The 24,189-nt window shown below is 44.3% G+C and overlaps 1 protein-coding gene across 2 annotated transcripts in view; it reads left to right on the top strand.

The window, feature by feature from the left end:
* Positions 1-22,934, top strand: part of LOC111140927 (teneurin transmembrane protein 2) — a 934,316-nt gene extending 911,382 nt beyond the window's left edge. For both annotated transcript variants that reach the window (XM_022493193.1, XM_022493194.1), the window contains 4 exons: positions 6,945-7,241; positions 8,695-10,309; positions 20,148-20,278; positions 21,915-22,934. In XM_022493193.1, coding sequence (XP_022348901.1) covers positions 6,945-7,241; positions 8,695-10,309; positions 20,148-20,278; positions 21,915-22,676 — 2,805 coding nt within the window. In that variant the 3' untranslated portion in view covers positions 22,677-22,934. The remainder of the gene's footprint in view (positions 1-6,944; positions 7,242-8,694; positions 10,310-20,147; positions 20,279-21,914) is intronic.
* Positions 22,935-24,189: the final 1,255 nt, after the last annotated feature.

Raw genomic sequence — 24,189 nt, 5'->3', positions numbered from 1 at the left:
TAGTGTCAGAAACAAAATATTCAGGAATAAATTTTTTTAAAGATTTTATTTATTTATTTGACAGACAGAGATCACAAGTAGGCAGAGAGACAGGCAGAGAGAGAGGGGGAAGCAGGCTCCCCACTGAGCAGAGAGCCCAATGCAGGACTCGATCCCAGGACCCTGGGATCATAACCTGAGCCGAAGGCAGAGGCTTTAACCCACTGAGCCACCCAGGCGCCCCCAGGAATAAATTTTAACTAAGAAGGTGAAAGATTTCTTCTTGAAAACTGTAAGACATTGATGAAAGAAATCAAAGAAGACACAAATGAATAGGTATCCTGTGTTCATGAATTGGAAAAATTAATATTGATAAAATGTCAATACTACCAAAAGCCATGGGGTTTGAGGGTTTTTTAAGATTTATTTGAGAGAGAGCACAAATGGGGAGAGGGCCAAAGGGAGAGGGACAAGCAGACTACCCACTGAGCAGAGACCCCAAAACAGTGCTCTGTCTCAGGACCTTGAGATCATGACCTGAGCAAAAGTCAGATGCTTAAGGGACTGAGCCACCCAAGTGCTCTCAAAAGCCATGTTTAGATCCAATGCAATCTTTCTCAAGATTTCAATGGCACTTTTTATAAAGTTGGAAAAAATCCTAAAGTTCATATTAAGCGACAAAAGACCCTGAGTAGCTAAAGTAATCCTGAGAGAAAACCAAGAGGCATCATATGTCCTGATTTCAAGCTATACTATAAAGCTATAGTAATTAAAACAATATGGTAGTGGTATAAAAATGGACAAATACATTTGTACTGAGCCATTTGTCTCTAAGAACATGGTAAAAATGCTCTCAAGAAAAAAAAAAAAAAATACACCAAGGAACAGAATTGAGAGCCCAGAAATAAACCCAAGGATATACAGCCAAATACTATTTGACAAGGGAGCCAAGAATATTCAATGGAGAAAAGATACTCTCTTCAATAAATGGTGATGGGAAAATTGGATATTCACTTGTAAAATAACGATAGTGGTCCCATACCTTAAACTACTCACAAAGATTAATTCAAAGTGGACTAAAGGCTTAAATATAAGACCTAAAACCATAAAATTCCTAGAAGAAAATAGGAAAAAATCTCTCGGACACAGGTCTTGGCAATGATTTTTTTTTAGACACCTAAAGCACAAGAAACAAAATCAAAATAAACAAATGGGACAAAATCAAACCAAAAAGCTTCTCCACAGCAAAAGAAACAATTAACAAAGTGAAAAGACAACCTACAGAATGGAAGAAAATATTTGCAAGTTATATGTAAGTAAGGGGTTAATACCCAAAATATATTTTTTAAAAAACATAGGGGCACCTGCGTGGCTCAGTTGGCTAAGCAGCTGCCTTTGGCTTGGGTCATGTTGCCAGGGTACTGGGATCAAACCCCTCATCGGGCTCCCTGCTCAGTGGAGAGTCTGTTTCTCCCTCTGCCCCTGCTTGTGCCTTCTCTCACTGGTGCTCTTTCTCTCTCTCTCTCTCTCTCTCAAATAAATAAATAAATATCTTTAAAAACAAAAAACAAAAGAACTCATACAACTCAATGGTAACATTAAAATAATGCAAATTGCCATCAAAAGAAATGAAATCTTGCCATTTGTGACAACGTGAATGGAATTATACTTAGGAAAATAAGTCAATCAGAGAAAGACAATTATCATATGAGCTCCCTGATATGAGGAAGTTGAGAGGCAATGTGTGGGGTTTGGGGGATAGGAAAGGAATAAATCAAACAAGATGAGATTGGGAGGGAGACAAACCATCTGAGACTCTTAATCTCACAAAACAAACTGAGGGTTGCCCGGGGGAGGTGGGGGGAGAGGAGTAGGGAAAGGGTAGTTGGGTTATGGACATTGGGGAAGGTATGTGCTATGGTGAGTGCTGTGAAGTGTAAATCTGGTGATTCACAGACCTGTACCCCTGGGGCTAATAATACATTATATGTTAATTAAAAATTAAAAAATTAAAATTAAAAAATAATGCAAATTAAAAACAGGTAAAGGGAGGCACCTGGCTGGCTCAGTTGGTAGAGCATGTGACTTTTGATCTCAGCGCCATCAGCTGGAGCCCCATATGGGCATAGAGATTACTAGAATGAATGAATGAATACATACATACATACATAATAAAAATGGACAAAGGACCATTTTGGCATATGAACAGCCAAAGGATACATGAGAAGATGCTCAGCATCCCTAATTGTGAGGGCATTGCAAATCAAAACCACAGTAACACCTCACACGTGTTAGGATGGCCATCAAAAAGACAAAAGTAAATGCCAGCAAGGACGTGAAGAAAAGAGGACTACTGTGCACTGTTGGTAGGACTGTAAATTGGTGCAGGCACTGTGGAAAACAGTGTGGAGGACCCTCAAATTTTTAAAAACGGATAATACAAAATCCAGCAATTCTACTTCTGCGAATATATCGAAAAGAAATAGAGTCTGTCAGAGATCTATCTGCCCTCCCACGTCCATTGCAGCATTATTTACAATAGCCAAGACATGGAAACGACCTGTGTGTTCCTCAACAGATGAAGGGATAAAAAGCTGTTTATGTATTTATAATGGAATATTATTCAGTCATAAAAAAATGAGAAAATCCTGCCATTTGCAATGACATGAATGACTCTTGACAATATTACACTAAGTGAAATGTCAGAAAAAGACAAATACTGTATGATCTCATTTATGTGTGGAATCTTAAAAAATAAATACAAATGAAAACTCACAAAGAAAGAGATCAGATTTGTAGTTACCAGAGGTAGAGGATAGGTGGAAAGGGAATTGGAAGAAAGTGGTCAAAATGTACATATTTCCAGTTATAAAATAAATAAGTACTAGGGATGTACTTATGGGTGATTGTAGTTAGCATTGCTGTATGTTATATAGAAAAGTCATTAAGAGAATAAAATCCTAATAGGTCTCATCACAAAGTGAAAATTTTTTAAAAGAAAAAAAACATCTATATGAGATGACAGGTATTAACTAAACTTCTTAAGGATTTCATTTCATTACGCCCAAAAGTTTTTTATGCTGTATAATTTAAATCTATACATTGATGTGTATCAACTTTATCTCAAGAAAGTTGGGAGGAGTATGTTAATTTGAACAATGCTATAACAAAATCCCTTCCCCAAGGATGTGGTAAATTGGGGAATAAAATCCCACCTTAAATTATCAATGGCTAATGGTTAGCACTTACTACTACCTTATGGTAGGTACACCCAGGCCAGGGGTCAAAGGCCTTGTCAACTCTACGTAGTAGCAGTAAACCCAAGTGTTAGCAGTCAGAGGCTGGGGACTCCTCTTCTGGTTTTGCCCATTATTCAGTTTCTTCTGTAATCTTAGCACACTTACCTACAAATATAACTGTTATAATGATGCTCATGTCTATAATATATGATTTGCATGTTCTTTCTCATGGTTACATATTACAGTAAATATTCATATATATGCACAGGTAGATATGCACATGATTATATATATGGTTATATATATGATTTGCCTGTTAGCCTCTCTCAGGTAACTGAAGACAGGGATTTATTTCACTCCAACTGTATTTTCACCAAGAGTATACATCAGAATCACCCAGCCCCTATTCCCTAGGGGGCTGATTCAGCAGCTGTGGAATCAGCCCCACAGCAGTGCTTTGAGAGAGCATCCCAGGTGGTGCACAACCGCATGCCCGGTGGAGAGCAGCTGGTCAGAGAGGTGGTACAGCCTAGGGGGGAAGACACTGAGTTCTGGACTAGGATCCTGGCTCTAGCACTTATTATTTGTATAAACTTGAACAGGGCACTTAAACCTCTCTGTACCTTGTGTGTAAAGTGGGGATAATACTGCTTGCCTGGGAGTGTTGTGAGGATTAAATAAGATAAAACAAGGGTAGCTCGAGAACACACTAAGCCCATCATAAATTCTCAGGACACACTGCTTTGTTGGTGTTGTTCATCCCTGCATTCCAGAGTAGGCACCAAGCCTGACACCAGCAGAGATTTAATGCTCAATAAATAATAAATACAGAAGGAGCTGTATGATATTAACAATGAGAAGCAAAGAGAGAAATTAGTAAGGAAAGGGAAAGGGGATAGAAAGATGACCAAAGAGATAGGAAATACACAAGCATGATAAGGAGTCATCAGCAGCCTGCTCAAGAAACCCTGAAAATCCTTCTTCATTGTTGCCACATTATTCATTCTGCCTAATAAAATGTTGGCAAGGCCTGAACTGAAATTTTCAGACTCACAGGATTAAGAGTCTTGATGGCCTTCTGCATTTGTCCCAAATGAAGCAACCCAACATGGCCAAACTTCTATTTCCAGAGGAAGTGATCATTCTGACCCCAGCTTATGGTTTGCTTTAAATATGGTGACTCTAATCTGGGCTCAAGATCCTCAATAATTCTGACAGCATTAACTTTTGGACCTGTTTGGTTTTGTTTTTTTTTTTTTAAGATTTTATTTATTCATTTGTCAGAGAGAGAGAGAGTGCGCGCACAAGCAGGGGGAGCAGCAGGCAGTGGGAGAAGCAGGCTTCCTGCTGAGCAAGGAGCCTGATGCAGGACTCAGTCCCAGGACCCTGGGATCATGACCTGAGCCAAAGGCAGAGGCTTAACCGACTAAGCCACTGAGGTATCCCTGGACCTGTTTTTTAAAAATCCTACCACTCCCCCTTTGCCTTCTTGACTGTTCTTCCCCTGGCTGCCTGTTTGAGTACATGAATCTTCCATTTGGAGTTGGGTCCCCTGTAATCCCAAGAACCCACCACCTTTATCCTATCTCCATCTTTTGATGCTTTTTCTTTCTGAAATGTTCTCTCTCGAGTGATTTATCCCCCTCTCTCTGAGATGACTCCATGGAAATAGCAATATTTTGAGGAATCAAGTAGTCCTGGATTCAAATCCAGCCTCCACCACTTGTCTAGATTTGTGACCCCCTCTTAGCTCAACTGCCCATATATAAAATAATTTCTGCCTGTGTTGTGAGAATTAAACTGGGATAAGGCATGTAGAGTACCTAGCACAGTACCTGTCAACACATGAGGGCCTTATAGCAGTTTAGATTAGTGTCAACTGCTAATACCAGAGATTAAAAATAACAATGGCTTCAATAAGATGTGGCTTTATTATTTGTTATGACCTAAAAGGAGTCTAGAGGGAAGCCATTCATGGCTAGTATGGATGACCATTAGAAGACATGTAGGTCAACAAGGATCTAGACTTTCTCTGGATGAGCCATCATCTTTGAGGCTTCCATCCTCAAAGTCACCGCATATTTACAAGGTGAATGCTGGAGCTCCAGGATCACAGCCACCTTCTACCCAGGAAAAGGAGGAAAGTGAAAGATCCAATGGGTGCCTATTTCTCAGCGCAGTCAGTTTCCTTTAAGGTTCCCAGGAGACCCAGCTGACAGCCAGCACTTAGCCACCTCTGTCTCTGGCGAAAGCTGTGAAATGTAGTTCTTTACCTGGGTACAATGCTGCTCCCTAGAATACAGATGTCTGTGGTGTCAGAATTATTCCATATCTCCCCATCAAGCTATAATATGGAGCCCCCAGGGGCTGGGGCAATGCTTCACAGTTCCTTCGTCATTTAACAAGTCAGGGCACTCAATGCATATATAATGCAGGAATCAGTAAAGCTGGTTAAATGTCTAAGTGGTTACCTGGTTCAAGTGGGAAGACCTCAGTTCCAGACCAACCCCACCAATTCATTGTTATGTGACCTTGGGCAAGTACATAACCTCTCTGCTTTGGATTCAGTTTCCTTATTTGTCAAACTCCAGCTCAGACAGAGATGCAAACTGCCTAACACAATGCCTATGTACACTAACCCCAACATGTGTTAAAGTTGTTATCACCACCATCAACATCACCATCATCACTGTTATTATTAGATGCTATTGAATTATTAGATAAGGTAAGGAGATACCACATGTCTCTCACTTCTCTTCCTTCTGCCTGTTTACATCTTTCCTTGCCTTCAGTGGTCACCCCAGGGACATCTGGATTTGCAGTCTATTATCCCGAAAGAGCCCAGGCTCGGTTGGCCTCATTTTATTCACTTCCAGCTATCCACTCAGGACTAGCCAAATCTCAAGAGTCCCTCTCCTTTGCCCCTAACCAGAGTCTAGTCACCCAGCTCTGCCTTCTGGGACAGGCTCTCTTCTCTGATCAGATCAGCTTCTAAATAAATATTAAATTATGTCTAGATGTGTTCCACTATTTCTTTCAAATCTGAGTAAATCAGTTCCTTTGTTGGAATTCCCTAGCGTTGTTGAGGCCTCCCCACTGATGTCTTGCATCCTTGACAGTGGCAAAATTTTTCTCTAGACAGAAGTGAAGAAGTTCACATAGCAATAAGCTTTCCTATTCCCAGATCTTTGCAAAATACAGATTTCTAAGTCATCGTCCCCACCCTCCTGGATACCTTAAAAAAATCTTGGCACCTACTCTTAAAGATCATTAGCTACTCAGCCAGTGATGTGCCAGAGAGGGGTTGAAAGTGTTCAGATACACAAATTATTTTGCCCTCCAAGGAGGCTGAGCAGGGCATTCAGAACCCCAGTGTCCAGGGCTACTGTATATGGCTAATTTGTACAGTGCACGATTTTCACTGTTCATACTTTCTATGACCAGATGACACTCCTTATAATTGGGCGGTGCATGGTCTATGTAACTGCTCACTGCAGCCATGCCCAGATTAGTCATCTCTGACCATAAGCAGCCTCGTTTCTGCATCTTAGCGCACCTTACAAATATTACCCCTTTCAAGAAGTTTAGAAAACACTACTCGAAATAACTTCAAGGTTAGTTCTTCCTCCAGTGAACACTTATTCCCTGGCCATGTCAGCCATATCCTCCATAGAAGCTAACATACCCAGATGATAGCTCTCAAACCAAGCCCTTGTGTTTTCCTAGGTCCATGGAAGAAATCTCTTGTCCATTGACTATGACCGGAATATTCGGACAGAAAAGATCTATGATGATCACCGGAAATTCACCCTGAGGATTATTTATGACCAGGTGGGCCGCCCTTTCCTCTGGCTCCCTAGCAGTGGGCTGGCAGCAGTCAACGTCTCATACTTCTTCAACGGGCGCCTGGCTGGCCTTCAGCGTGGGGCCATGAGTGAGAGGACAGACATCGACAAGCAAGGCCGAATTGTGTCCCGCATGTTTGCTGATGGAAAAGTGTGGAGCTACTCCTACCTTGACAAGGTAGGGGAATGTGCTGTCCTCACTCAGCTGGGGCTTTCCCTTATTCACACCACTCTTTTTGAGCTGACCTGATATGCTCTGCCACAAGACATTTAACATCTTTCCTCTGACTACAAGGTCTCCCTTCATGCTCCCATCCTCACTGGGAGGGAGGAAAGTTTCATAGCTCATCTCTATTACCATTAAAAGGAAGGGAAAAAAGTGTTAGACACTTGGTAATGACAAAAAGAATGGATTGTCTGATTTTATTCAAAAAAAAGAAAGAAAGAAAGAAAGAAAGAAAAAGTGCTGTTGAAGCAGACAGCAGACAGAATCATCCCACTGGCATCACGACTAATCATTATTTATGTATTAGAAATGCAATGATTCGTTTCTGCCTTGCCTGAAATTAAGTTATCCAGGTAGGGAATTTTGCCTAAAACTCAAGCACACAAACCAACATCCTCCTACTTGGCCTGTTGGCCGAAGTGGCCAATGGATTCCTTCTACATAATTCCCTGTGTCTGAAAGTGCCAAATTCAGGTCAGAAAGGGTCAGGTTAGAGCAGCAGCGAACAGAGGTCCCTTTGGGGCACAAGTCAAGACTTTTGAAGGCTGTCCTGGTCCTCTAAGTCATTAAACGGGTATTTGCTCAGCTTGGGCCTCTCCCCTATATGCCCCTCGACACAGGTTCCAGCTCCAGTTCTTCCTTTCTTTCCTCTCCATTACAACAGTCACTTGCAGACAGAGTAGTGACCTCCTCCGTAAGAGTGGGGCTGATGTCCCTTTGGTCATCCCTGAATCCTGTTCTCATTATGCCATAAAATACTAGAATGGTTGACCAGGGGAGGCAAAAATTTCCCAATTGCCTCAGTTTGAGACCATTTTTGGCCTCCAAAATTGATGATTCTGGATTCATCTTTTCAGTAGTTTATAAATGGAAGATACGTTTTCTCTTAAGATGTAATCAGGGGTGGCCAAAACATAGTATGGATGTCCCGTACTGGGCCAGTGGCAGTCATTTCTAAACAATCTTAGGATTTCTGGTTATCAAGCCTGAGAGGCAAACTCAGTGCCTCTCACCTCAGTCCTTCAAGACCTCTCTACTCAAAGTATGGTCCAAGCAACATCAGGACCAACCAGAAGCTTGCTACAAAAGCAGATTCTCGGGCCACCTCCCTCTTCATCCCTCATCCTCCCACCAAACTACTAAATCAGAATCTGCCTTTTAACAAGATCCCTGGGTGTTTCACATGCACAGTAAAGTTCGGGAAGCACTGGTCCAAGTAGCCACCATAATCCATCAGAATTAGCTTGCCCAGTGAAATCAGTCTACTCATAATCTCTGGTCTAAACTTCCCCATCCTTCATGATTTTTGAATTGCCATTTTGGGAAAAGGAATAGATTCTGTCTATTTGAGCACTTGGTCTTAAAGAACTGACTCTTGCATTTCTTCCCCCTTTCCTTCCTCCAGTCTATGGTCCTCCTGCTTCAGAGTCAGCGTCAGTACATATTTGAGTATGACTCCTCCGACCGTCTCCACGCCGTCACCATGCCCAGTGTTGCCCGGCATAGCATGTCCACCCATACCTCCATTGGCTACATCCGCAACATTTATAATCCCCCTGAAAGCAACGCATCAGTCATTTTTGACTACAGTGATGATGGCCGCATCCTCAAGACGTCCTTTTTAGGCACCGGGCGCCAGGTATTCTACAAGTATGGGAAACTCTCCAAGTTATCAGAGATTGTCTATGACAGTACTGCTGTCACTTTTGGATATGATGAGACCACCGGCGTTTTAAAAATGGTCAGTCTCCAAAGTGGGGGTTTCTCCTGCACAATCAGGTACCGAAAGATAGGCCCACTTGTGGACAAGCAGATCTACAGGTTCTCTGAGGAAGGCATGGTCAATGCCAGGTTTGACTACACCTATCATGACAACAGCTTCCGGATTGCAAGCATCAAGCCCGTCATAAGTGAGACTCCCCTTCCTGTGGACCTCTACCGTTATGATGAGATCTCTGGCAAGGTGGAACACTTTGGCAAGTTCGGAGTCATCTATTATGATATTAACCAGATCATCACCACCGCTGTAATGACCCTCAGCAAACACTTTGACACCCACGGGCGGATCAAGGAAGTCCAGTATGAGATGTTTCGGTCCCTCATGTACTGGATGACAGTGCAATATGACAGTATGGGAAGGGTAATTAAGAGGGAGCTGAAACTGGGGCCTTATGCTAATACCACTAAATACACCTATGACTATGATGGAGATGGGCAGCTCCAGAGTGTAGCAGTCAATGACCGCCCAACCTGGCGCTACAGCTATGACCTCAATGGGAACCTCCACTTACTGAACCCAGGAAATAGTATACGCCTTATGCCCTTGCGCTATGATCTCCGGGATCGGATAACCAGACTTGGTGATGTGCAGTACAAAATTGATGATGATGGCTATCTGTGCCAGCGAGGGGCTGACATCTTTGAGTATAACTCCAAGGGCCTCCTAACAAGAGCCTACAACAAGGCCAGTGGGTGGAGTGTCCAGTACCGCTATGACGGTGTGGGGCGGCGGGCTTCCTACAAGACCAACCTGGGCCATCACCTGCAATATTTCTACTCTGACCTCCACAACCCGACCCGCATCACCCATGTCTATAATCATTCCAACTCAGAGATAACCTCACTCTACTATGACCTCCAAGGTCACCTCTTTGCCATGGAGAGCAGCAGTGGGGAGGAGTACTATGTTGCCTCAGATAACACAGGCACTCCTCTGGCTGTGTTCAGCATCAACGGTCTCATGATCAAACAACTGCAGTATACGGCCTATGGGGAGATTTATTATGACTCCAACCCTGACTTCCAGATGGTCATTGGCTTCCATGGCGGACTCTATGATCCCCTGACCAAGCTGGTCCACTTCACTCAGCGTGATTATGATGTGCTAGCAGGACGATGGACCTCTCCAGACTATACCATGTGGAAAAATGTGGGCAAGGAGCCAGCCCCCTTTAACCTGTATATGTTCAAGAGCAACAATCCTCTCAGCAATGAGCTGGATTTGAAGAACTACGTGACAGGTGAGGACTCTACCATCTCAGTTGGTCAGCGACTCCCTGGGGGGTGGTTGTCCTGCCAGACTGTTGGGAACTTCAAAAGAAGGTCTTACTTCTGATGATAGGGCAATCCTGGAGACCTATAAACACTGGTCTGTACAGGCTCTAGAACAGTCGGATAACAGCAGTACAGAGCAGTCTTCAGATCTGCTTGAAGATGTCCTAGCCATTTCCAAGCCCATTTAGTTGAAATAACTTTTATAAGAGCCCTCCCTACCCCAAGAGAGGAAAGCAGCCTCATGAAGGGGGAAATAATGGGACTCTGATGTCAGATTCTCTCTCGTACTTATAAGCCAAAAGACTTTGGGCTAGGCTTCTAATCTCTCTGAGCTGTAGCTTCCTTCTCTGTGAAAAGGTACTAATAAAACCAACCCACAGAGAGATTGTGAGAAGTAAATGAACTTACGTAGGTAAAGCTTAGTGCCTAGCACTTAGACAGTGGGTGCTTACAAAAGAGTATCTGCTCATGCTATTACCATTATCATTACAAATGAAGCATTGAGTTAATATAGGTATGACATGACTAAGACCCAGTTCCCTACCTCACAAGCAGGCTGGCAAGATACAAAGAGCCAATAATAGTACAGAGCCGGATTAGGTTTGTGCTACCATATAGGTGTCTGTTCAGTTATTTATTCAGTAAGCATTTATAGAGTGACATTAGGCTAGATTCTGGGATAGAAATGATGAATAAGACAGACACCTTCTCTCAAAGGGGGCTGTGTATGTGTGTGTGCATGTGCATGTGTGTGTGTGGATGACTTTAAGTTTGGAAATTGTGACATAGTACAGAAGTGTCCCATGTCAAACTGGGCCTGAAGATTGAAGGGAATCTTGGTTGGCAGAAATGAGCTCAAGGCTAAAGAAAGACTATGAGTCAAAAGGACATGGGAAGCTTGGAGAAGGGTATGGATTGAGGGGCTAAGGAGGGCAAATAATCTCCTGCCTCATGATAAATGAGAAATTGGTAAAATAAGGGTCCCTATCTCTTATACCATCCATATATCTCCATCCATCTATCCATCCATTCACCTATTTGACAAGTATTTTCATAATATCTAACATATACTGGGTATGAGAGATGCAGTGGACAGCAAGATAAAGTCCTTATCCTCAGGGAAATAAGGAAATCAGGATGGATGGATGGATGGATGGATGGATGGATGGATGGATGGATAGAGAGACCAACTTTCAGCAAGGAAGCCTGAGTCACCCTGTCTGTCCATGCATTGTTGAGGAGCAACAGTAGGGACCCCAACTCCAAGCCCCCCCCCCCCAGGGTCCAAGAACTTCACAGCTCTTGGTCATGAGCCAAGGAAACATCAAACTCAAAGGGACCCTACGCTCAGGTGTCCAGAACTCACTTGTACACCCTCAAGAAAGGAAGCAGCAGCTAGCCAAGCACAGGGCTGCCCTCAATGTCCCAGGCTACAGAAGGATGACCTTAAAGATCAACTTATGGCCAAGCTGTATCTCATCCTTACATTCCAGACCCTTTGAAGTTGAACCCAGCATCCCCCTACAACCATAGCAGCTGGAACCTTTTGAGCCCAGGAGCTATGACCAAGCTAGTTCCCTCCTGTTCTCCCCACCATACCTTATCAAGAGGCCCTGCCCATGGTACTCTGCCATGGTCTCTCATTCCCATGGCTTAGCATGACTGTTATCTTCCAGGTGACTGCACTTTCAAATTAAAGGACCTCTCAGGAAAACATACACACACATAGGTACATAAATAGTTTCAGGTAACAATATGTGCTATGTAGATAAAATGGGATTGGGGTTAGACAGATCATGATGGGAAGCATCTCCCATATTTAGGGTGCTCACAGAGGACTTTCTGAAGAGGTGGCTTTTGAGCAGAGACCTATATGAAGTGGGAAAGGGAGAGGAAGAGTGTTCTAGATGTAGGAAACAGTGTGAATGGGAAGGCAGACTATGCCTATCTTAGCCTTGGGAGAAGAATTCCCTCCCCCTCCAGAATGTGCTTCCCAAAACACAGCTTGGCATTAGATAACTTAGGGATGAGTCAGCCAGAGTCAAATAAAAAGAAAGCCCTCAGAATGGACGCTAGATCTGCCAAGGTCCAAACAAAATCATTCACAGAGCAGTCAAACTCACAAATCCCCTCAATGAGTTCCCTAGTTCTCCTGCAAAGGAAAAAAGAAATTATCAGAATTTTCTGAATAGCAATATGACTTTCCTCATTCAGAGCCTCACAGAGACTCAATAAATGGGAATCAAATCAAGTTGAACTAAGTCCAACAAAATTGAATCCAGAAACCATTCAAAAGCATCTAAAATAAAAGGTAGTGTTAGAGAAGCACGTGCACAGAGCTGATGTGAGCAGTCAAAGCTGGGGAAAGGAGGGCCCAGGCAGAGCAGAGTGTCAGACCAGGCACAAGCCCACACCTGCTGCCCGTTCAAGATGAGCTGCCCCCTGGAGAGAGGATCCTAGCAGAGAACACCAAATCATTCTCTACTGTTTGAATGTTGGCTAATCTGTAAACCCCGTCTAAATTAGTCTTAATTTGCCACTTAGGAGACGAGCAGAGTGGTTGAACTTGCCGCTCACAATTTAAGCAGAAGAAGTAATTAAGATGTAGTCAGGAGGAACGCAGAGAACAGAACATTCTCTCGCTGGTGCTCAAAAAAAAATCATTGATGTTTTGGAAACAGAGCTTTCTGAATGCAGGAGGCAGCTGCTGAGGCTGGAGGATGTTCTGCTTCCTCCTGAGACTGCAAGCACAAAGGAAAACAGCATAGAGTCCCCGTGAGCTCAGAGGCCCCCCGGGGTTAGAGCAGAGCTGTAGCCACCAGGACAGGGTGAAGGAGGGCCAAAAGGGCTTCCTTTCCCACTCACAGCCTCCACAGCAGCATCCTGCCCAATCGGTATTTTTTTTTTTATAAACATATAATGTATTATTAGCCCCAGGGGTACAGGTCTGTGAATCGCCAGGTTTACACACTTGACAGCACTCACCATAGCACATACTCTCCCCGATGTCCATAACCCTACCACCCTCTCCCTACCCCCCTCCCCCTGGCCACCCTCAATTTGTTTTGTGACAGTAAGAATCTTTTATGGTTTGTCTCCCTCCTGATCCCATCTTGTTTCATTTATTCTTTTCCTACCCCCCCAAACCCCCCACGTTGCATCTCCACTTCCTCATATCAGGGAGATCATATGATAGTTGTCTTTCTCTGATTGACTTATTTCGCTAAGCATAATACCCTCTAGTTCCATCCACGTCATCGCAAATGGCAAGATTTCATTTCTTTTGATGGCTGCATAGTATTCCACTGTATATATACACCACATCTTCTTTATCCATTCATCTGTTGATGGACATCTAGGTTCTTTCCATAGTTTGGCTATTGTGGACATTGCTGCTAGAAACATTCCCAACCGGTATTTTTTAAGGTGATATATTGACAATTGATACATCTGTGATAACCAGATATTAGAGCAAAGGATGTAGAAAACAGACTGGGAGACAGACTCCCTCCCCGACAACCTCCAGGGCCTCAGTCTTTTCCAGTTCTGGCATGGCAGGAAACTCCTCAGTCCCCGACAAATGGGAGACCCATTCCCGCCCCCAAGCCTGGCCTGTAATTCAAGCCCGTTCATCCTGATGTTAGAACCTGAGTCCATCTCAAGACCCAAGTGTTGGCATTGCTAATCACTTGCTGTGTCACTTGGATGATAGCTCAAACTTTCTGAGGCTTCATTTCTTCCCCGCCAAAATGGTGGTAATCATAACGTTCACGCCATGGGGCTATAAAAAGTAAATGAGGCCTGCTGCGTAAGGTGCCTAGCGCAGTGCTAAGGCTAATGAATGGTAGGGACGCATTTGTTACTTATAAGCAGCCATGGACTTGGACATGAGGAGTTCATAGATGAAGAGTGGAGATACCACCTCTGTGTTGTTTTCTGAGGAAGCAACACATCTGGAGACCCCCCTCCAGATCCACCCTGAAATTGATCCAAATTCTGGCCCAAGTGGCACTGCTTTGGCAAACCTGACACCCCAGACAAATGTGAGTTAAGCAATCGTCCTAGAAATCATCCTCAATGACTTGTGTTTTCTCCCCACCCCTGCTCCCTGGCAGGTCTTTGGGGCTTACAAACTCCAGGCACATGTGAGCATAGTGGGATCTTATGGAGTTGAATTTCCCTGAGTGAGGAGGAAGTCACAACCTCCTTCTCACATTAACCCTCGTCTTAGATCTACACTTAACACCTAAGATACTTTTCTGACGGCGTTTCTGGAGACGGAGGGTATGCTTGGTGGCCACAAAGTCATCACATGCCCTGAAGAACATGAGAGTCGAATAGTAATGAGCCATTAGGAGGGGCCCCCTCATCAGCTCCTGCCCCAAAGGCTCCCTCTCTACAGACTATGTAGGGAGCCTGTCACTAGATAACACTAATTATCTCAAAAAGGAAGAAGGGTATTTGTGTGGTGCCAGAAGTGTTTTCTGCAGAGTGGAAGAGATGAGCTACTTGAATAAACATTTCAGGATAGGTTTAGACTCAGAAACTAAGCCATGTTAGAAACTTTAAGGAAAAGAAAAGAAGGTAGATGACATGCGCTATTGGCCTTCCTGGAAGCGGCCATTAAAATGTCCAGTCTCAAAGCAGGAGGTTCTCAGCATCACCTCCCAAGTACTAGGGAGGAATCCCAGCAATGAAAAGATCAGGATGGGGAGAGTCTTGGGGGGCAAGACCTCTCTTGCCTTTCTTGGGATTCCACACATATCCTACATATCCCTGATGAAAGATGGGATGATTGGAAATAGTCTACAGATAAGGTATTAGATAACATGGAAACACAAATGGGGAAAGTTTGCCTCTTCAGTGCTCTTTTTATTCTTCCAACTCAGTCAAGGAGAAAGTCTCCACCTAATGCTGGTATATACTTCACAACCCATTAACACTTCCAGTCTCCCCTTTTAACAAAGAGAGTAGGTCTGAGACTCCTCAGTAGCAGGTAACAAAAATCATGCTCTAATTTAATCACATTGCTATGTTTTCTTTGTTTTTAATTTTACAGTTGTTTTCTGTTTGCATCAGGGGAGTCTGCTCTCCCATTTATGGTAGTAACATGAAGTTTCTTTTTTAAAAATGGACTTAAGTGAAACAGGCAAATTTATCTTTTTTAATCAGTAAGTCAATACTACTACAGGAGACACCTGGAGATGGCAAATCAATCGAGATGAGTGACCGTGAATGTCCACAGTTGGGAGATGCACCCCTCTACAGCAGCCAGCACCCATCTTGCACAGAACAGGTGCTCTGTAAATATGTGACCATCGCTGGACTAGAGCCATGCTGCTGCCTGCTAGAGGCAGACACAAGGCAGTTGTAAACCTGTATTCTTAAATGACCCTTCCATGGTAACTACACATATTAGTCATAGTCCAAGTTATTCAAGGAACCGGTCTGTGGCCAACGGCGATGGATGGACTGTGGATCCCAGATTCCCTCCCATCAGAAGGTTCTTTTATGCCTCCGTGTTTAGAAGCAAAGTCAACATTAAACTCCTCCCAACAGTCCCAGTGCAGGAGGTGGTAATACCTTGCTTAACCCCTTCAGAAGCCTTCTCTCAGGCACCATTAGTTCCTCTTGTTACACTACTCAGAGTGGCTTTCGCCACATATATTCGGTGTTCTTTCATTCACTCGTTCCATGTATACTGTCTGGCACCTATTTCATGCCAGGCATTATCAGAGGATCTGGGAGAACAGCAGCGGATAAAACAAAAATTTTAACTCCCTTCCCTAATGAAACTCACATTCTCAGTGAGGGAGGCAGACAGTAAACAATAAACACACAAATGATACAGCATGTTAGAATGGGATTGATTTGGGGGCAGGGGCTGGAGGATGAAAAAAATAAGGGGACTTGGGATTGCTGGAGGTGGAGAGGAGGAGCGGGTTTTAAATGTGGTGGTTGGGTTTGCCTTATCCAAGAGGCAGTATCGGAACAAGACTTGAAAGAGGCGAGAGAGCCAAAAAATACTTTTAGGGAAGTACACTCTGGGCAGAGGTGCTTGTCAGTGCAAAGGCCCAAGATGAGTGTGTGCCTGGCATGTTCAAGAAATAGCCTCAAAGCTGGAGCTGTGGGAGCAAGGGAGAGGGCAAGAGAACATGAGGTCAGACAGTAACAGGCGAGTGTCCTTATGGACCAGTCGGAAGACTCTGGCTTCTTCACTGAGAAAAATGGGGGTTCCCCAGGTGTTCTGAGCAGAGGAATGACATGGTCTTCTCCAGGTTTAAAAACTCATTCTGGCTGCTAGCCTGATAAGGTATGTGGGGCAGAAAGGTGGAAACAGGGAGCCAGATAGAATTCCAGGTGAGGGACGATGGGCCAGGATCGAGATGGCAAAGTGATGACAAGTGGACACAAATTTGGGATCAATCTTAAAAGTAATAGTAAAGGATTGAACCATATGACCCAGCAATTTCACAGCTAGGTATGTATATAAGCAAGAGAACTGAAAACAGGTTTTCAAACAAAAATCTGTACACAAATATTCATAGAAGCATTATTCATAATAGTAAATAAAAACATACATACATATATACAACCCAGACACCCATTAACTGATGAATGGTTTAACAAAATGTGGTATACCCAAACAATGGAATACTATTTGGCCATGAAAAGAAATGAACTCTATTGCTATGTGCTACAATATGGATGAGCCTTGAATACATTATGCTAAGTGAAAGAGACCAGACACAGAAGGCCACAATTGTATGACTGCATTTATAAGAAATGTCCAGAATAGGCAAACCCATAGAGATGGAAAGCAGTTTAGAGGTTATCAGGGACTGAGAAAGGAGAATGCAGAATGACTGCCAGTAGGTGTGAGGCCTCTTTTGGGGTGATGAAAATGTTCTGGAATTAAATAGCAATGATGGTTGTACAACATTGTAAATGTACTAGAAGCCACTGAATTGTGCACTTTAAAATGGTTCAAATGATGAATTTTATATTATGTGAATTTTACCTTAATTAAAAAAAATAAAGCATTTGCCAATGGATCTAGATATGGGGAGTAAGGAAAAGAAAGGGAACAAGGATGGTGGCTGAAAGGATGGAGTGGCCATTATGTGGGATGGAAAAGTCTATGGATGGGGCAGGTTTGGGGAGGAAGATCAGGAGTCCAGTTTTGGACAAAAGTTTGAAATACAATATAGTAGTTTGGAATTCACAGAGAGGTCCAGGATGGAGAAATAAATTTTGGAGTCAGCAACAGTATGTTGATGGTACATACTGGTCCTAAGGGTGGGTCAGAGCCCCATGTTTGTGAGAGTACATAGAGAGTAGAGAGGTTCACAGACTGAGTCACGGGCATTCCAGCATTGAAGAGATCAGGAGGCAGATGAGGGGGAACCAAAATAGGATAAGGAATGGCCACTAAGGTAGGAGGAGGACTAACAAGTGAACTATATTGTCCAGAGAGCCAAGAAAAAAATAAAGGCAGGAGCTTTTGTCAAGTGCTTCTGATAAGTCAAAAAAAGATGAGGACCCATATTAATGTCAGGCTTAGCAACATGGTGGTCATTCACAACCTTGACAAGAGTTGCTTCAGTGGAGTAGTTAGAGACAAAGCCTGATTCAAAGGAGAATGGGAGACAAGTAGTACAGAGAACTGTTTTCATCCTGAGACGTTTTTGTCAAGGAGGGTGAGAGAAATGGATGGTAGCAAACGGGAGAAGAAGGGACAAGAAAGGAATTTCTTTTAAAGTGGGCATTTGGTAGCATGTCAAATGCTGACATGGTTGATCCATTGAAAAGAGGAGTAATGCGATGCCATGAGGAGAGAGAGAGTTGCTGGAGTGATGTCCTTGCGGGCACAACAGAAGACGCTACCTACTGCACACAGGGAGGGCTGACTTCAGCAGCTCCACTAGAGTAACAAGAAGGCGGCAGGAAATATGGATACAGATGCTGGAAGGCCAGTAAATGTGATGATGAGAGTTTAGGGGAATTCCCCTCTGGCTGCCCTGGGTGTTTTCCAAAAAGAAAACAAGGTCATCTGCTCTAGTGAGAAGGGAAAGCAGATGTTGATGGTTTTAGCAGAGAGGAGAAGACGTAACATCCCCAGCAGAATAGGAGAATGACCGATGAAGGAAGGGAGTAAAGTCAGGCAGCAGGAAAGCACAACTGGGGTTCACGGTCAGGAATTTAAAGTGACACCAGTCAGTGTAGTTACATTTGTTTCTCCAGCCACATTCAGCTGCACAGGTACAAATAAGAAATAGGCGAACGCGTGGATTTAACCAAAATTGTGATTTTGCCAAGCAAGTGTGCTAAAGCAAGAAAGGGACACAGGAACTAAGAATATATATAAGGAATGAGTCTCATGATTGGCCATGGACGTGTGCTAGATAAGAAAAGAGACCGGGATGTTGACAAATAGGAACAAGAAGTTTAGGATGGATTGAAGATCCTAGGGAGGAAGGGAAAGGATCAAGGAGCATGGGTGTCAGGTTACAAAAAGGAGTAAATTACAAAGAGTTCACATGGTGGTCAGAGTCTGATGTGTAAGAAATTAAGATAATGGGGGATCAGAATTACTGGTGATGATAGGGTTCAGAGGATGAACAAGGGTTGGGGCTGGTCATCAAAGGAACGAAGAGGCCAGGACATTAGAAGAGTCAAGTGCTTGTATAATGGAATCACTATGAATGAATTTAGGGAGAGAGGTGGCGAGAAGGACAGTGAAGCAGAAAAGCACCAAGAAATGCAGGTGAGTGGCCTGGGAATCAGTAATGACTGCAACAAGTAGCACGTGTATCTCCAGGCCCAGCAATGGTAGGAAAAGAGGTGGGGAGATTCAGGACACGATGTTTGGGTGCCCATTATAAACAGGGATAAGGAGCCTAAAAAGGGGATTCGTGCTGGACTGTGGGCAGATGACATGGGTGGGGCTGTGAGTGCTGCAAGGGATGGATGTCCAGGGCTCTCTACTGATTACTGTGGAAGGAGGCAAGGCAGCCTGGGAGCTGCAGTCTTACTCTGAGAGCAGGACCTGTGGGGAAAGGGGTATAATTCCCAAAGCAAGGGACTCAGCCATGACCCTGGCAGGGGAAAGGAAGTCTTACTCTAAACATACAAGAGCACTCTCTAGCCTCTCTTTGAAGAGTGGGCATCTATGAAAAGGGTCTCAGATGCCAAAAGAATTTGTGCCTTCCACATACTTTTGGAACCCCCTCTCCATAATGAGCCAGCTGCAGTGCAGTCCCCCACCCCTGCCAATGTCTGCACAGTGTTCATAATCACCCCTTACCCTCTAGTTGATCATTGTACCTCTAGCTTCCAAACACATCAACTGGCCTATGACGGATGCCCCAAATGAAGGCATTCCTATCTACTGAGCAATCTATGTGCCAGGCCTGGTGACAAGGATTTCTCCTCCACTTTCACAACAACCCAACAACATTGGTACAGCTATCATCCCAATTCACGTCTGAGGAACCCCAAGCTTAGAGAGAGGCAGGAACTTACTCAAGGTCACACAGTAAGAGAAGTCGAAACTAGATCTTACTCCAGCACTGGCCCCCTCAGTCACCCCATGGTAACTCAAGTGACCAAGGTTGGAAGAACATCCTTCCCAGGATCCACGTAAAGTGGCTCCGGGTCTGGACCAGGAGACTCTCACAAGCTCTCACCTTTCTCCCTTGCTGGACTCCACACCCAACCATGCATTTTGTTTTGTTCTCTAAGATCCTCAACTGCTTTCCATCCATCATGATTCAGAAATCTTTATTTTTGTTTCCACCATAGATGTGAAAAGCTGGCTTGTGATGTTTGGATTTCAGCTTAGCAACATAATTCCTGGCTTCCCAAGAGCCAAAATGTATTTCGTGCCTCCTCCCTATGAATTGTCAGAGAGTCAAGCCAGTGAGAATGGACAGGTAAGCGGAGGTCACTGCCAAGAATCTGAATGATTGTCCTCATTCCCTTTTGCAAACAGAACTGCACGGGAGCTAAGGGCATGTCCGTAGAGGAGGCGAACATCGGAGCTGGGTATAAAAAGGTGCATGAAACATTGTGACTTCCCAGGAAAGCGAATGTCAGTGCTGTCACCTGTCTGGCACAGCACATACTTCTGCCCAACCTCAATTATTACCTTAATTGCGGTATCATTATCTGTTCAGTATATAGCCTTGAGTCTCTCCTTGATTAACAACAGCACAGAGAAATCTAGCAGCAACCCACCATCTGCACTGCCTATAAGATCATAACCCTTTTGGCTTTTATGGGATGTCATATAACTGTGGTTTGCAGTTTCTATCCCATTAAAGAACATTTTTATGCCTGACATAAAACCTCAGCGCTTTATGGCCCAAATGTATACAGATTAAGTTTTCAGAACATAAGTTGTGCTCGGGTCTTTCAGCGATGACCAAGAAGTGGTCACTTTCCATTTGGGTGCTGCTGAGACCTCCAGCCCAGTCAGATGGGAGGCGTGGGCATCAGTGTTCAGATAACTCCTGTTACAGGACAACACCCGGCCATGTAAACGTCTGAAAGGTCTCAGATGCTCTGAATAATCATCCACACTGTGTAACTCGAGAGAGATGAGGAGGAGCTGGTGGGTAATTGAGAACAACGTTCTCTCAGTTCTGCCCTGTGGGGACCACTCAGTGGATGAATAGCCATCATTTCTCTCATTTATCTAAGTGCCGTTACCTCCCGAACACAGCCTCTTCCATTATCCCAGTCTGTCCCCCAACCACCAATTGAGATGAGTTGTAATTTGTGAGTAGAGAGCTCAAGGCCAAGGAGATAATGGCGATTTCGTCCCTCTGCAGAACCAGGACGAAGATCCAAAGCAAATGAATAAAGCCCGGGGATACTCCCTCTGGCCCAGGATGCCAGAACCTCTTAGTCCAGTGCTTCTCAAACAATAGCAAACAAACCACGCAGGGTGTGTCCTGTTAAGACGCAGCTTCGGACTCAGTAGGTCTAGAGTGAGGCCTGAGATTCTGCTTTTCTAACAAGGCAAGTCCCCACAAATCCCCTGCTGCTAGCTGTGCTTTGCATAGCAAGGCCTTAACCCAAGGAAGTTAATGAACACCCAGGGCACTGGCCTTGAAAACAATCTAGGTCACAGCAGCAGGGCTCATAGCTTCTCAAAAGAACCCCCTGCCCTTCAGGTCAGGATATTCCTGGGTCTGAAGTGTGCAAGGCACCTGCCAAACCATCTGAGAGCAGAGCGACTCTCTCTTCTCCAATAACAGAGAGACATGGCAAGTGGATAGGCCTGGGTACAGATGTCAGCAAGGCGGCGAACCTCTGCACCATCTTTTTAGTTGGTCACAGTTACAAGGCGGACAGGCCACACCACCAGAGCACTGGGAACCAGCCAGCCTGGGCTAGCTTCAAAAGATAGGACTATATGAACTCGTATCATTACAGATGGAAGACTAGTTCTTGCAGGGAGTCCAAGAATTTCCCTTACTGACCCTTTTTCAATGAGCTTCTCGGCCTATGCAAAGAGCTGTCCAGACCATCATCTCAGCCTTCTGTGTTTCCTTCTGCCCACAGCTCATTACAGGCGTCCAGCAGACAACAGAGAGGCATAATCAGGCCTTCATGGCTCTGGAAGGGCAGGTCATCTCCAAAAAGCTCCACGCCAACATCCGAGAGAAAGCAGGCCACTGGTTTGCCACCACCACACCCATCATCGGCAAAGGCATCATGTTCGCCATCAAAGAAGGGCAGGTGAGCACCGGCGTGTCCAGCATCGCCAGCGAGGACAGCCGCAAGGTGGCTTCCGTGCTCAACAATGCCTACTACCTGGACAAGATGCACTACAGCATCGAGGGCAAGGACACCCACTACTTCGTGAAGATCGGCTCAGCCGATGGCGACCTGGTCACACTGGGCACCACGATCGGCCGCAAGGTGCTAGAGAGCGGGGTGAACGTGACCGTGTCGCAGCCCACGCTGCTGGTCAACGGCAGGACGCGAAGGTTCACCAACATTGAGTTCCAGTGCTCCACGCTGCTGCTCAGCATCCGCTACGGCCTCACCCCCGACACCCTGGATGAAGAGAAGGCCCGCGTCCTGGACCAGGCGAGGCAGAGGGCCCTGGGCACCGCCTGGGCCAAGGAGCAGCAGAAAGCCAGGGACGGGAGAGAGGGGAGCCGCCTGTGGACTGAGGGCGAGAAGCAGCAGCTTCTGAGCACGGGACGCGTGCAAGGTTATGAGGGATATTACGTGCTTCCCGTGGAGCAATACCCAGAGCTTGCAGACAGTAGCAGCAACATCCAGTTTTTAAGACAGAATGAGATGGGAAAGAGGTAACAAAATAATCTGCTGCCATTCCTTGTCTGGATGGCTCAGCGGGAGTAACTGTTATCTCCTCTCCTAAGGAGATGAAGACCTAACAGGGGCACTGAGGCCGGGCTGCTTTAGGATACCAAGTGGCAAGAAAGCTCACATTTTTTGAGTTCAAATGCTACTGGCCAAGCAAGAAGTCCCACATCCTGAAGTAGACTAAAGCCTGGCTGAAAATCCTGAGGAAAACAAAACAAACGAATGAATGAACACACACACACACACACACAAAATGTTCCAAGTTCCCCTAAAATATGGCCCACTTGTTCTGGGTCTACATAGAGAAAGAAACAATAGCAACAACAGGAAAAAAAAAAAAAAAAAGGAAAAGGACGCAAAATGTCTAAAAGGAACAAAAGAACAGGAAAACACAACAAAATAAGAACACAAAGAACAAAAAGCAAAACATATACATTGACCGAAACACAAAGACGTGAAGACAAGAAGGCCTCATACTCTATTACCTCACTCATCCACACGTGAGCGACACAGAGACATCCAGCAGGGCCGGCGTCACAGACCAGCTGAGGAAACCCAGTCAGACTGCTTGTCGGACAAATCCTACAGACATTTTCGTTTAAACAAATACAGGTGCATTTAAAACACGACTTTGGGGGTGATTTGTGTGTAGCGACCGGGGGGGGGGGGGGAATAAAAGTGAAAGAGTGAACACTGGAAATAATTTTTAAAGAAAATTTAAAAAAAAACTAAAAACACATACACAAAAAAGGAAATTAATATCAAAAAATCAAAGCGAAATAATACCGTTCAGCACTTAACTCTCAGGTCCCAACTTAGTGGGGCCCGAGCTAATTTATTTGAGCGCAGAGTGTACAATTTAATTCAAAATGGTGGCTATAATCACTCCAGATAAATCTCATACTCTTTTGTCTTTGAAGATTCCATTGTGGACAGTAATACGCAGTTACAGGGTGTAGTCTGTATAGATTCCGTAGTTCGTGGGTCTCAGTTGCGGTAGAGGTGTGGTGTTGTGACACTCTTTTGCTAACGGGCACCACTTCTGATCACCCTGTACATACATGAGCCTCAAGGCACAATCACTGTTTCAGATTTAAAATTCTTAGTGTGTTTGTTTGGTCCAGAAACTGAGACAATCACATGACAGTCACCACGAAGAGAGAAAAATAAAAAAAATTAAAAAAAAAAAAAAACCACAAAAACAAACAAAAAAATCAGAAAAACAAAACAAAACAAAAAAAAAGTCTAATAAGAACTTTGGTACAGGAACTTTTTTGTAATATACATGTATGAATTGTTCATCGAGTTTTTATATTAATTTTAATTTGCTGCTAAGCAAAGACTAGGGACAGGCAAAGATAATTTATGGCAAAGTGTTTAAATTGTTTATACATAAATAAAGTCTCTAAAACTCCTGTGGACACTGGTCTTCTGTGACGAATGCTTGGGGGGCGGTGAGGAAAAGGTCGAGGCTACCAGAGTGCTGCTGCCACGCACAGGG

Source organism: Enhydra lutris, unplaced genomic scaffold, assembly GCF_002288905.1.
Source record: "Enhydra lutris kenyoni isolate GAN:26980312 unplaced genomic scaffold, ASM228890v2 scaffoldscaffold5, whole genome shotgun sequence".
Taxonomy (NCBI): domain Eukaryota; kingdom Metazoa; phylum Chordata; class Mammalia; order Carnivora; family Mustelidae; genus Enhydra; species Enhydra lutris.
The sequence above is the reverse complement of the archived record's forward strand: the minus strand, read 5'-3'. Positions and strand labels throughout refer to the sequence as shown.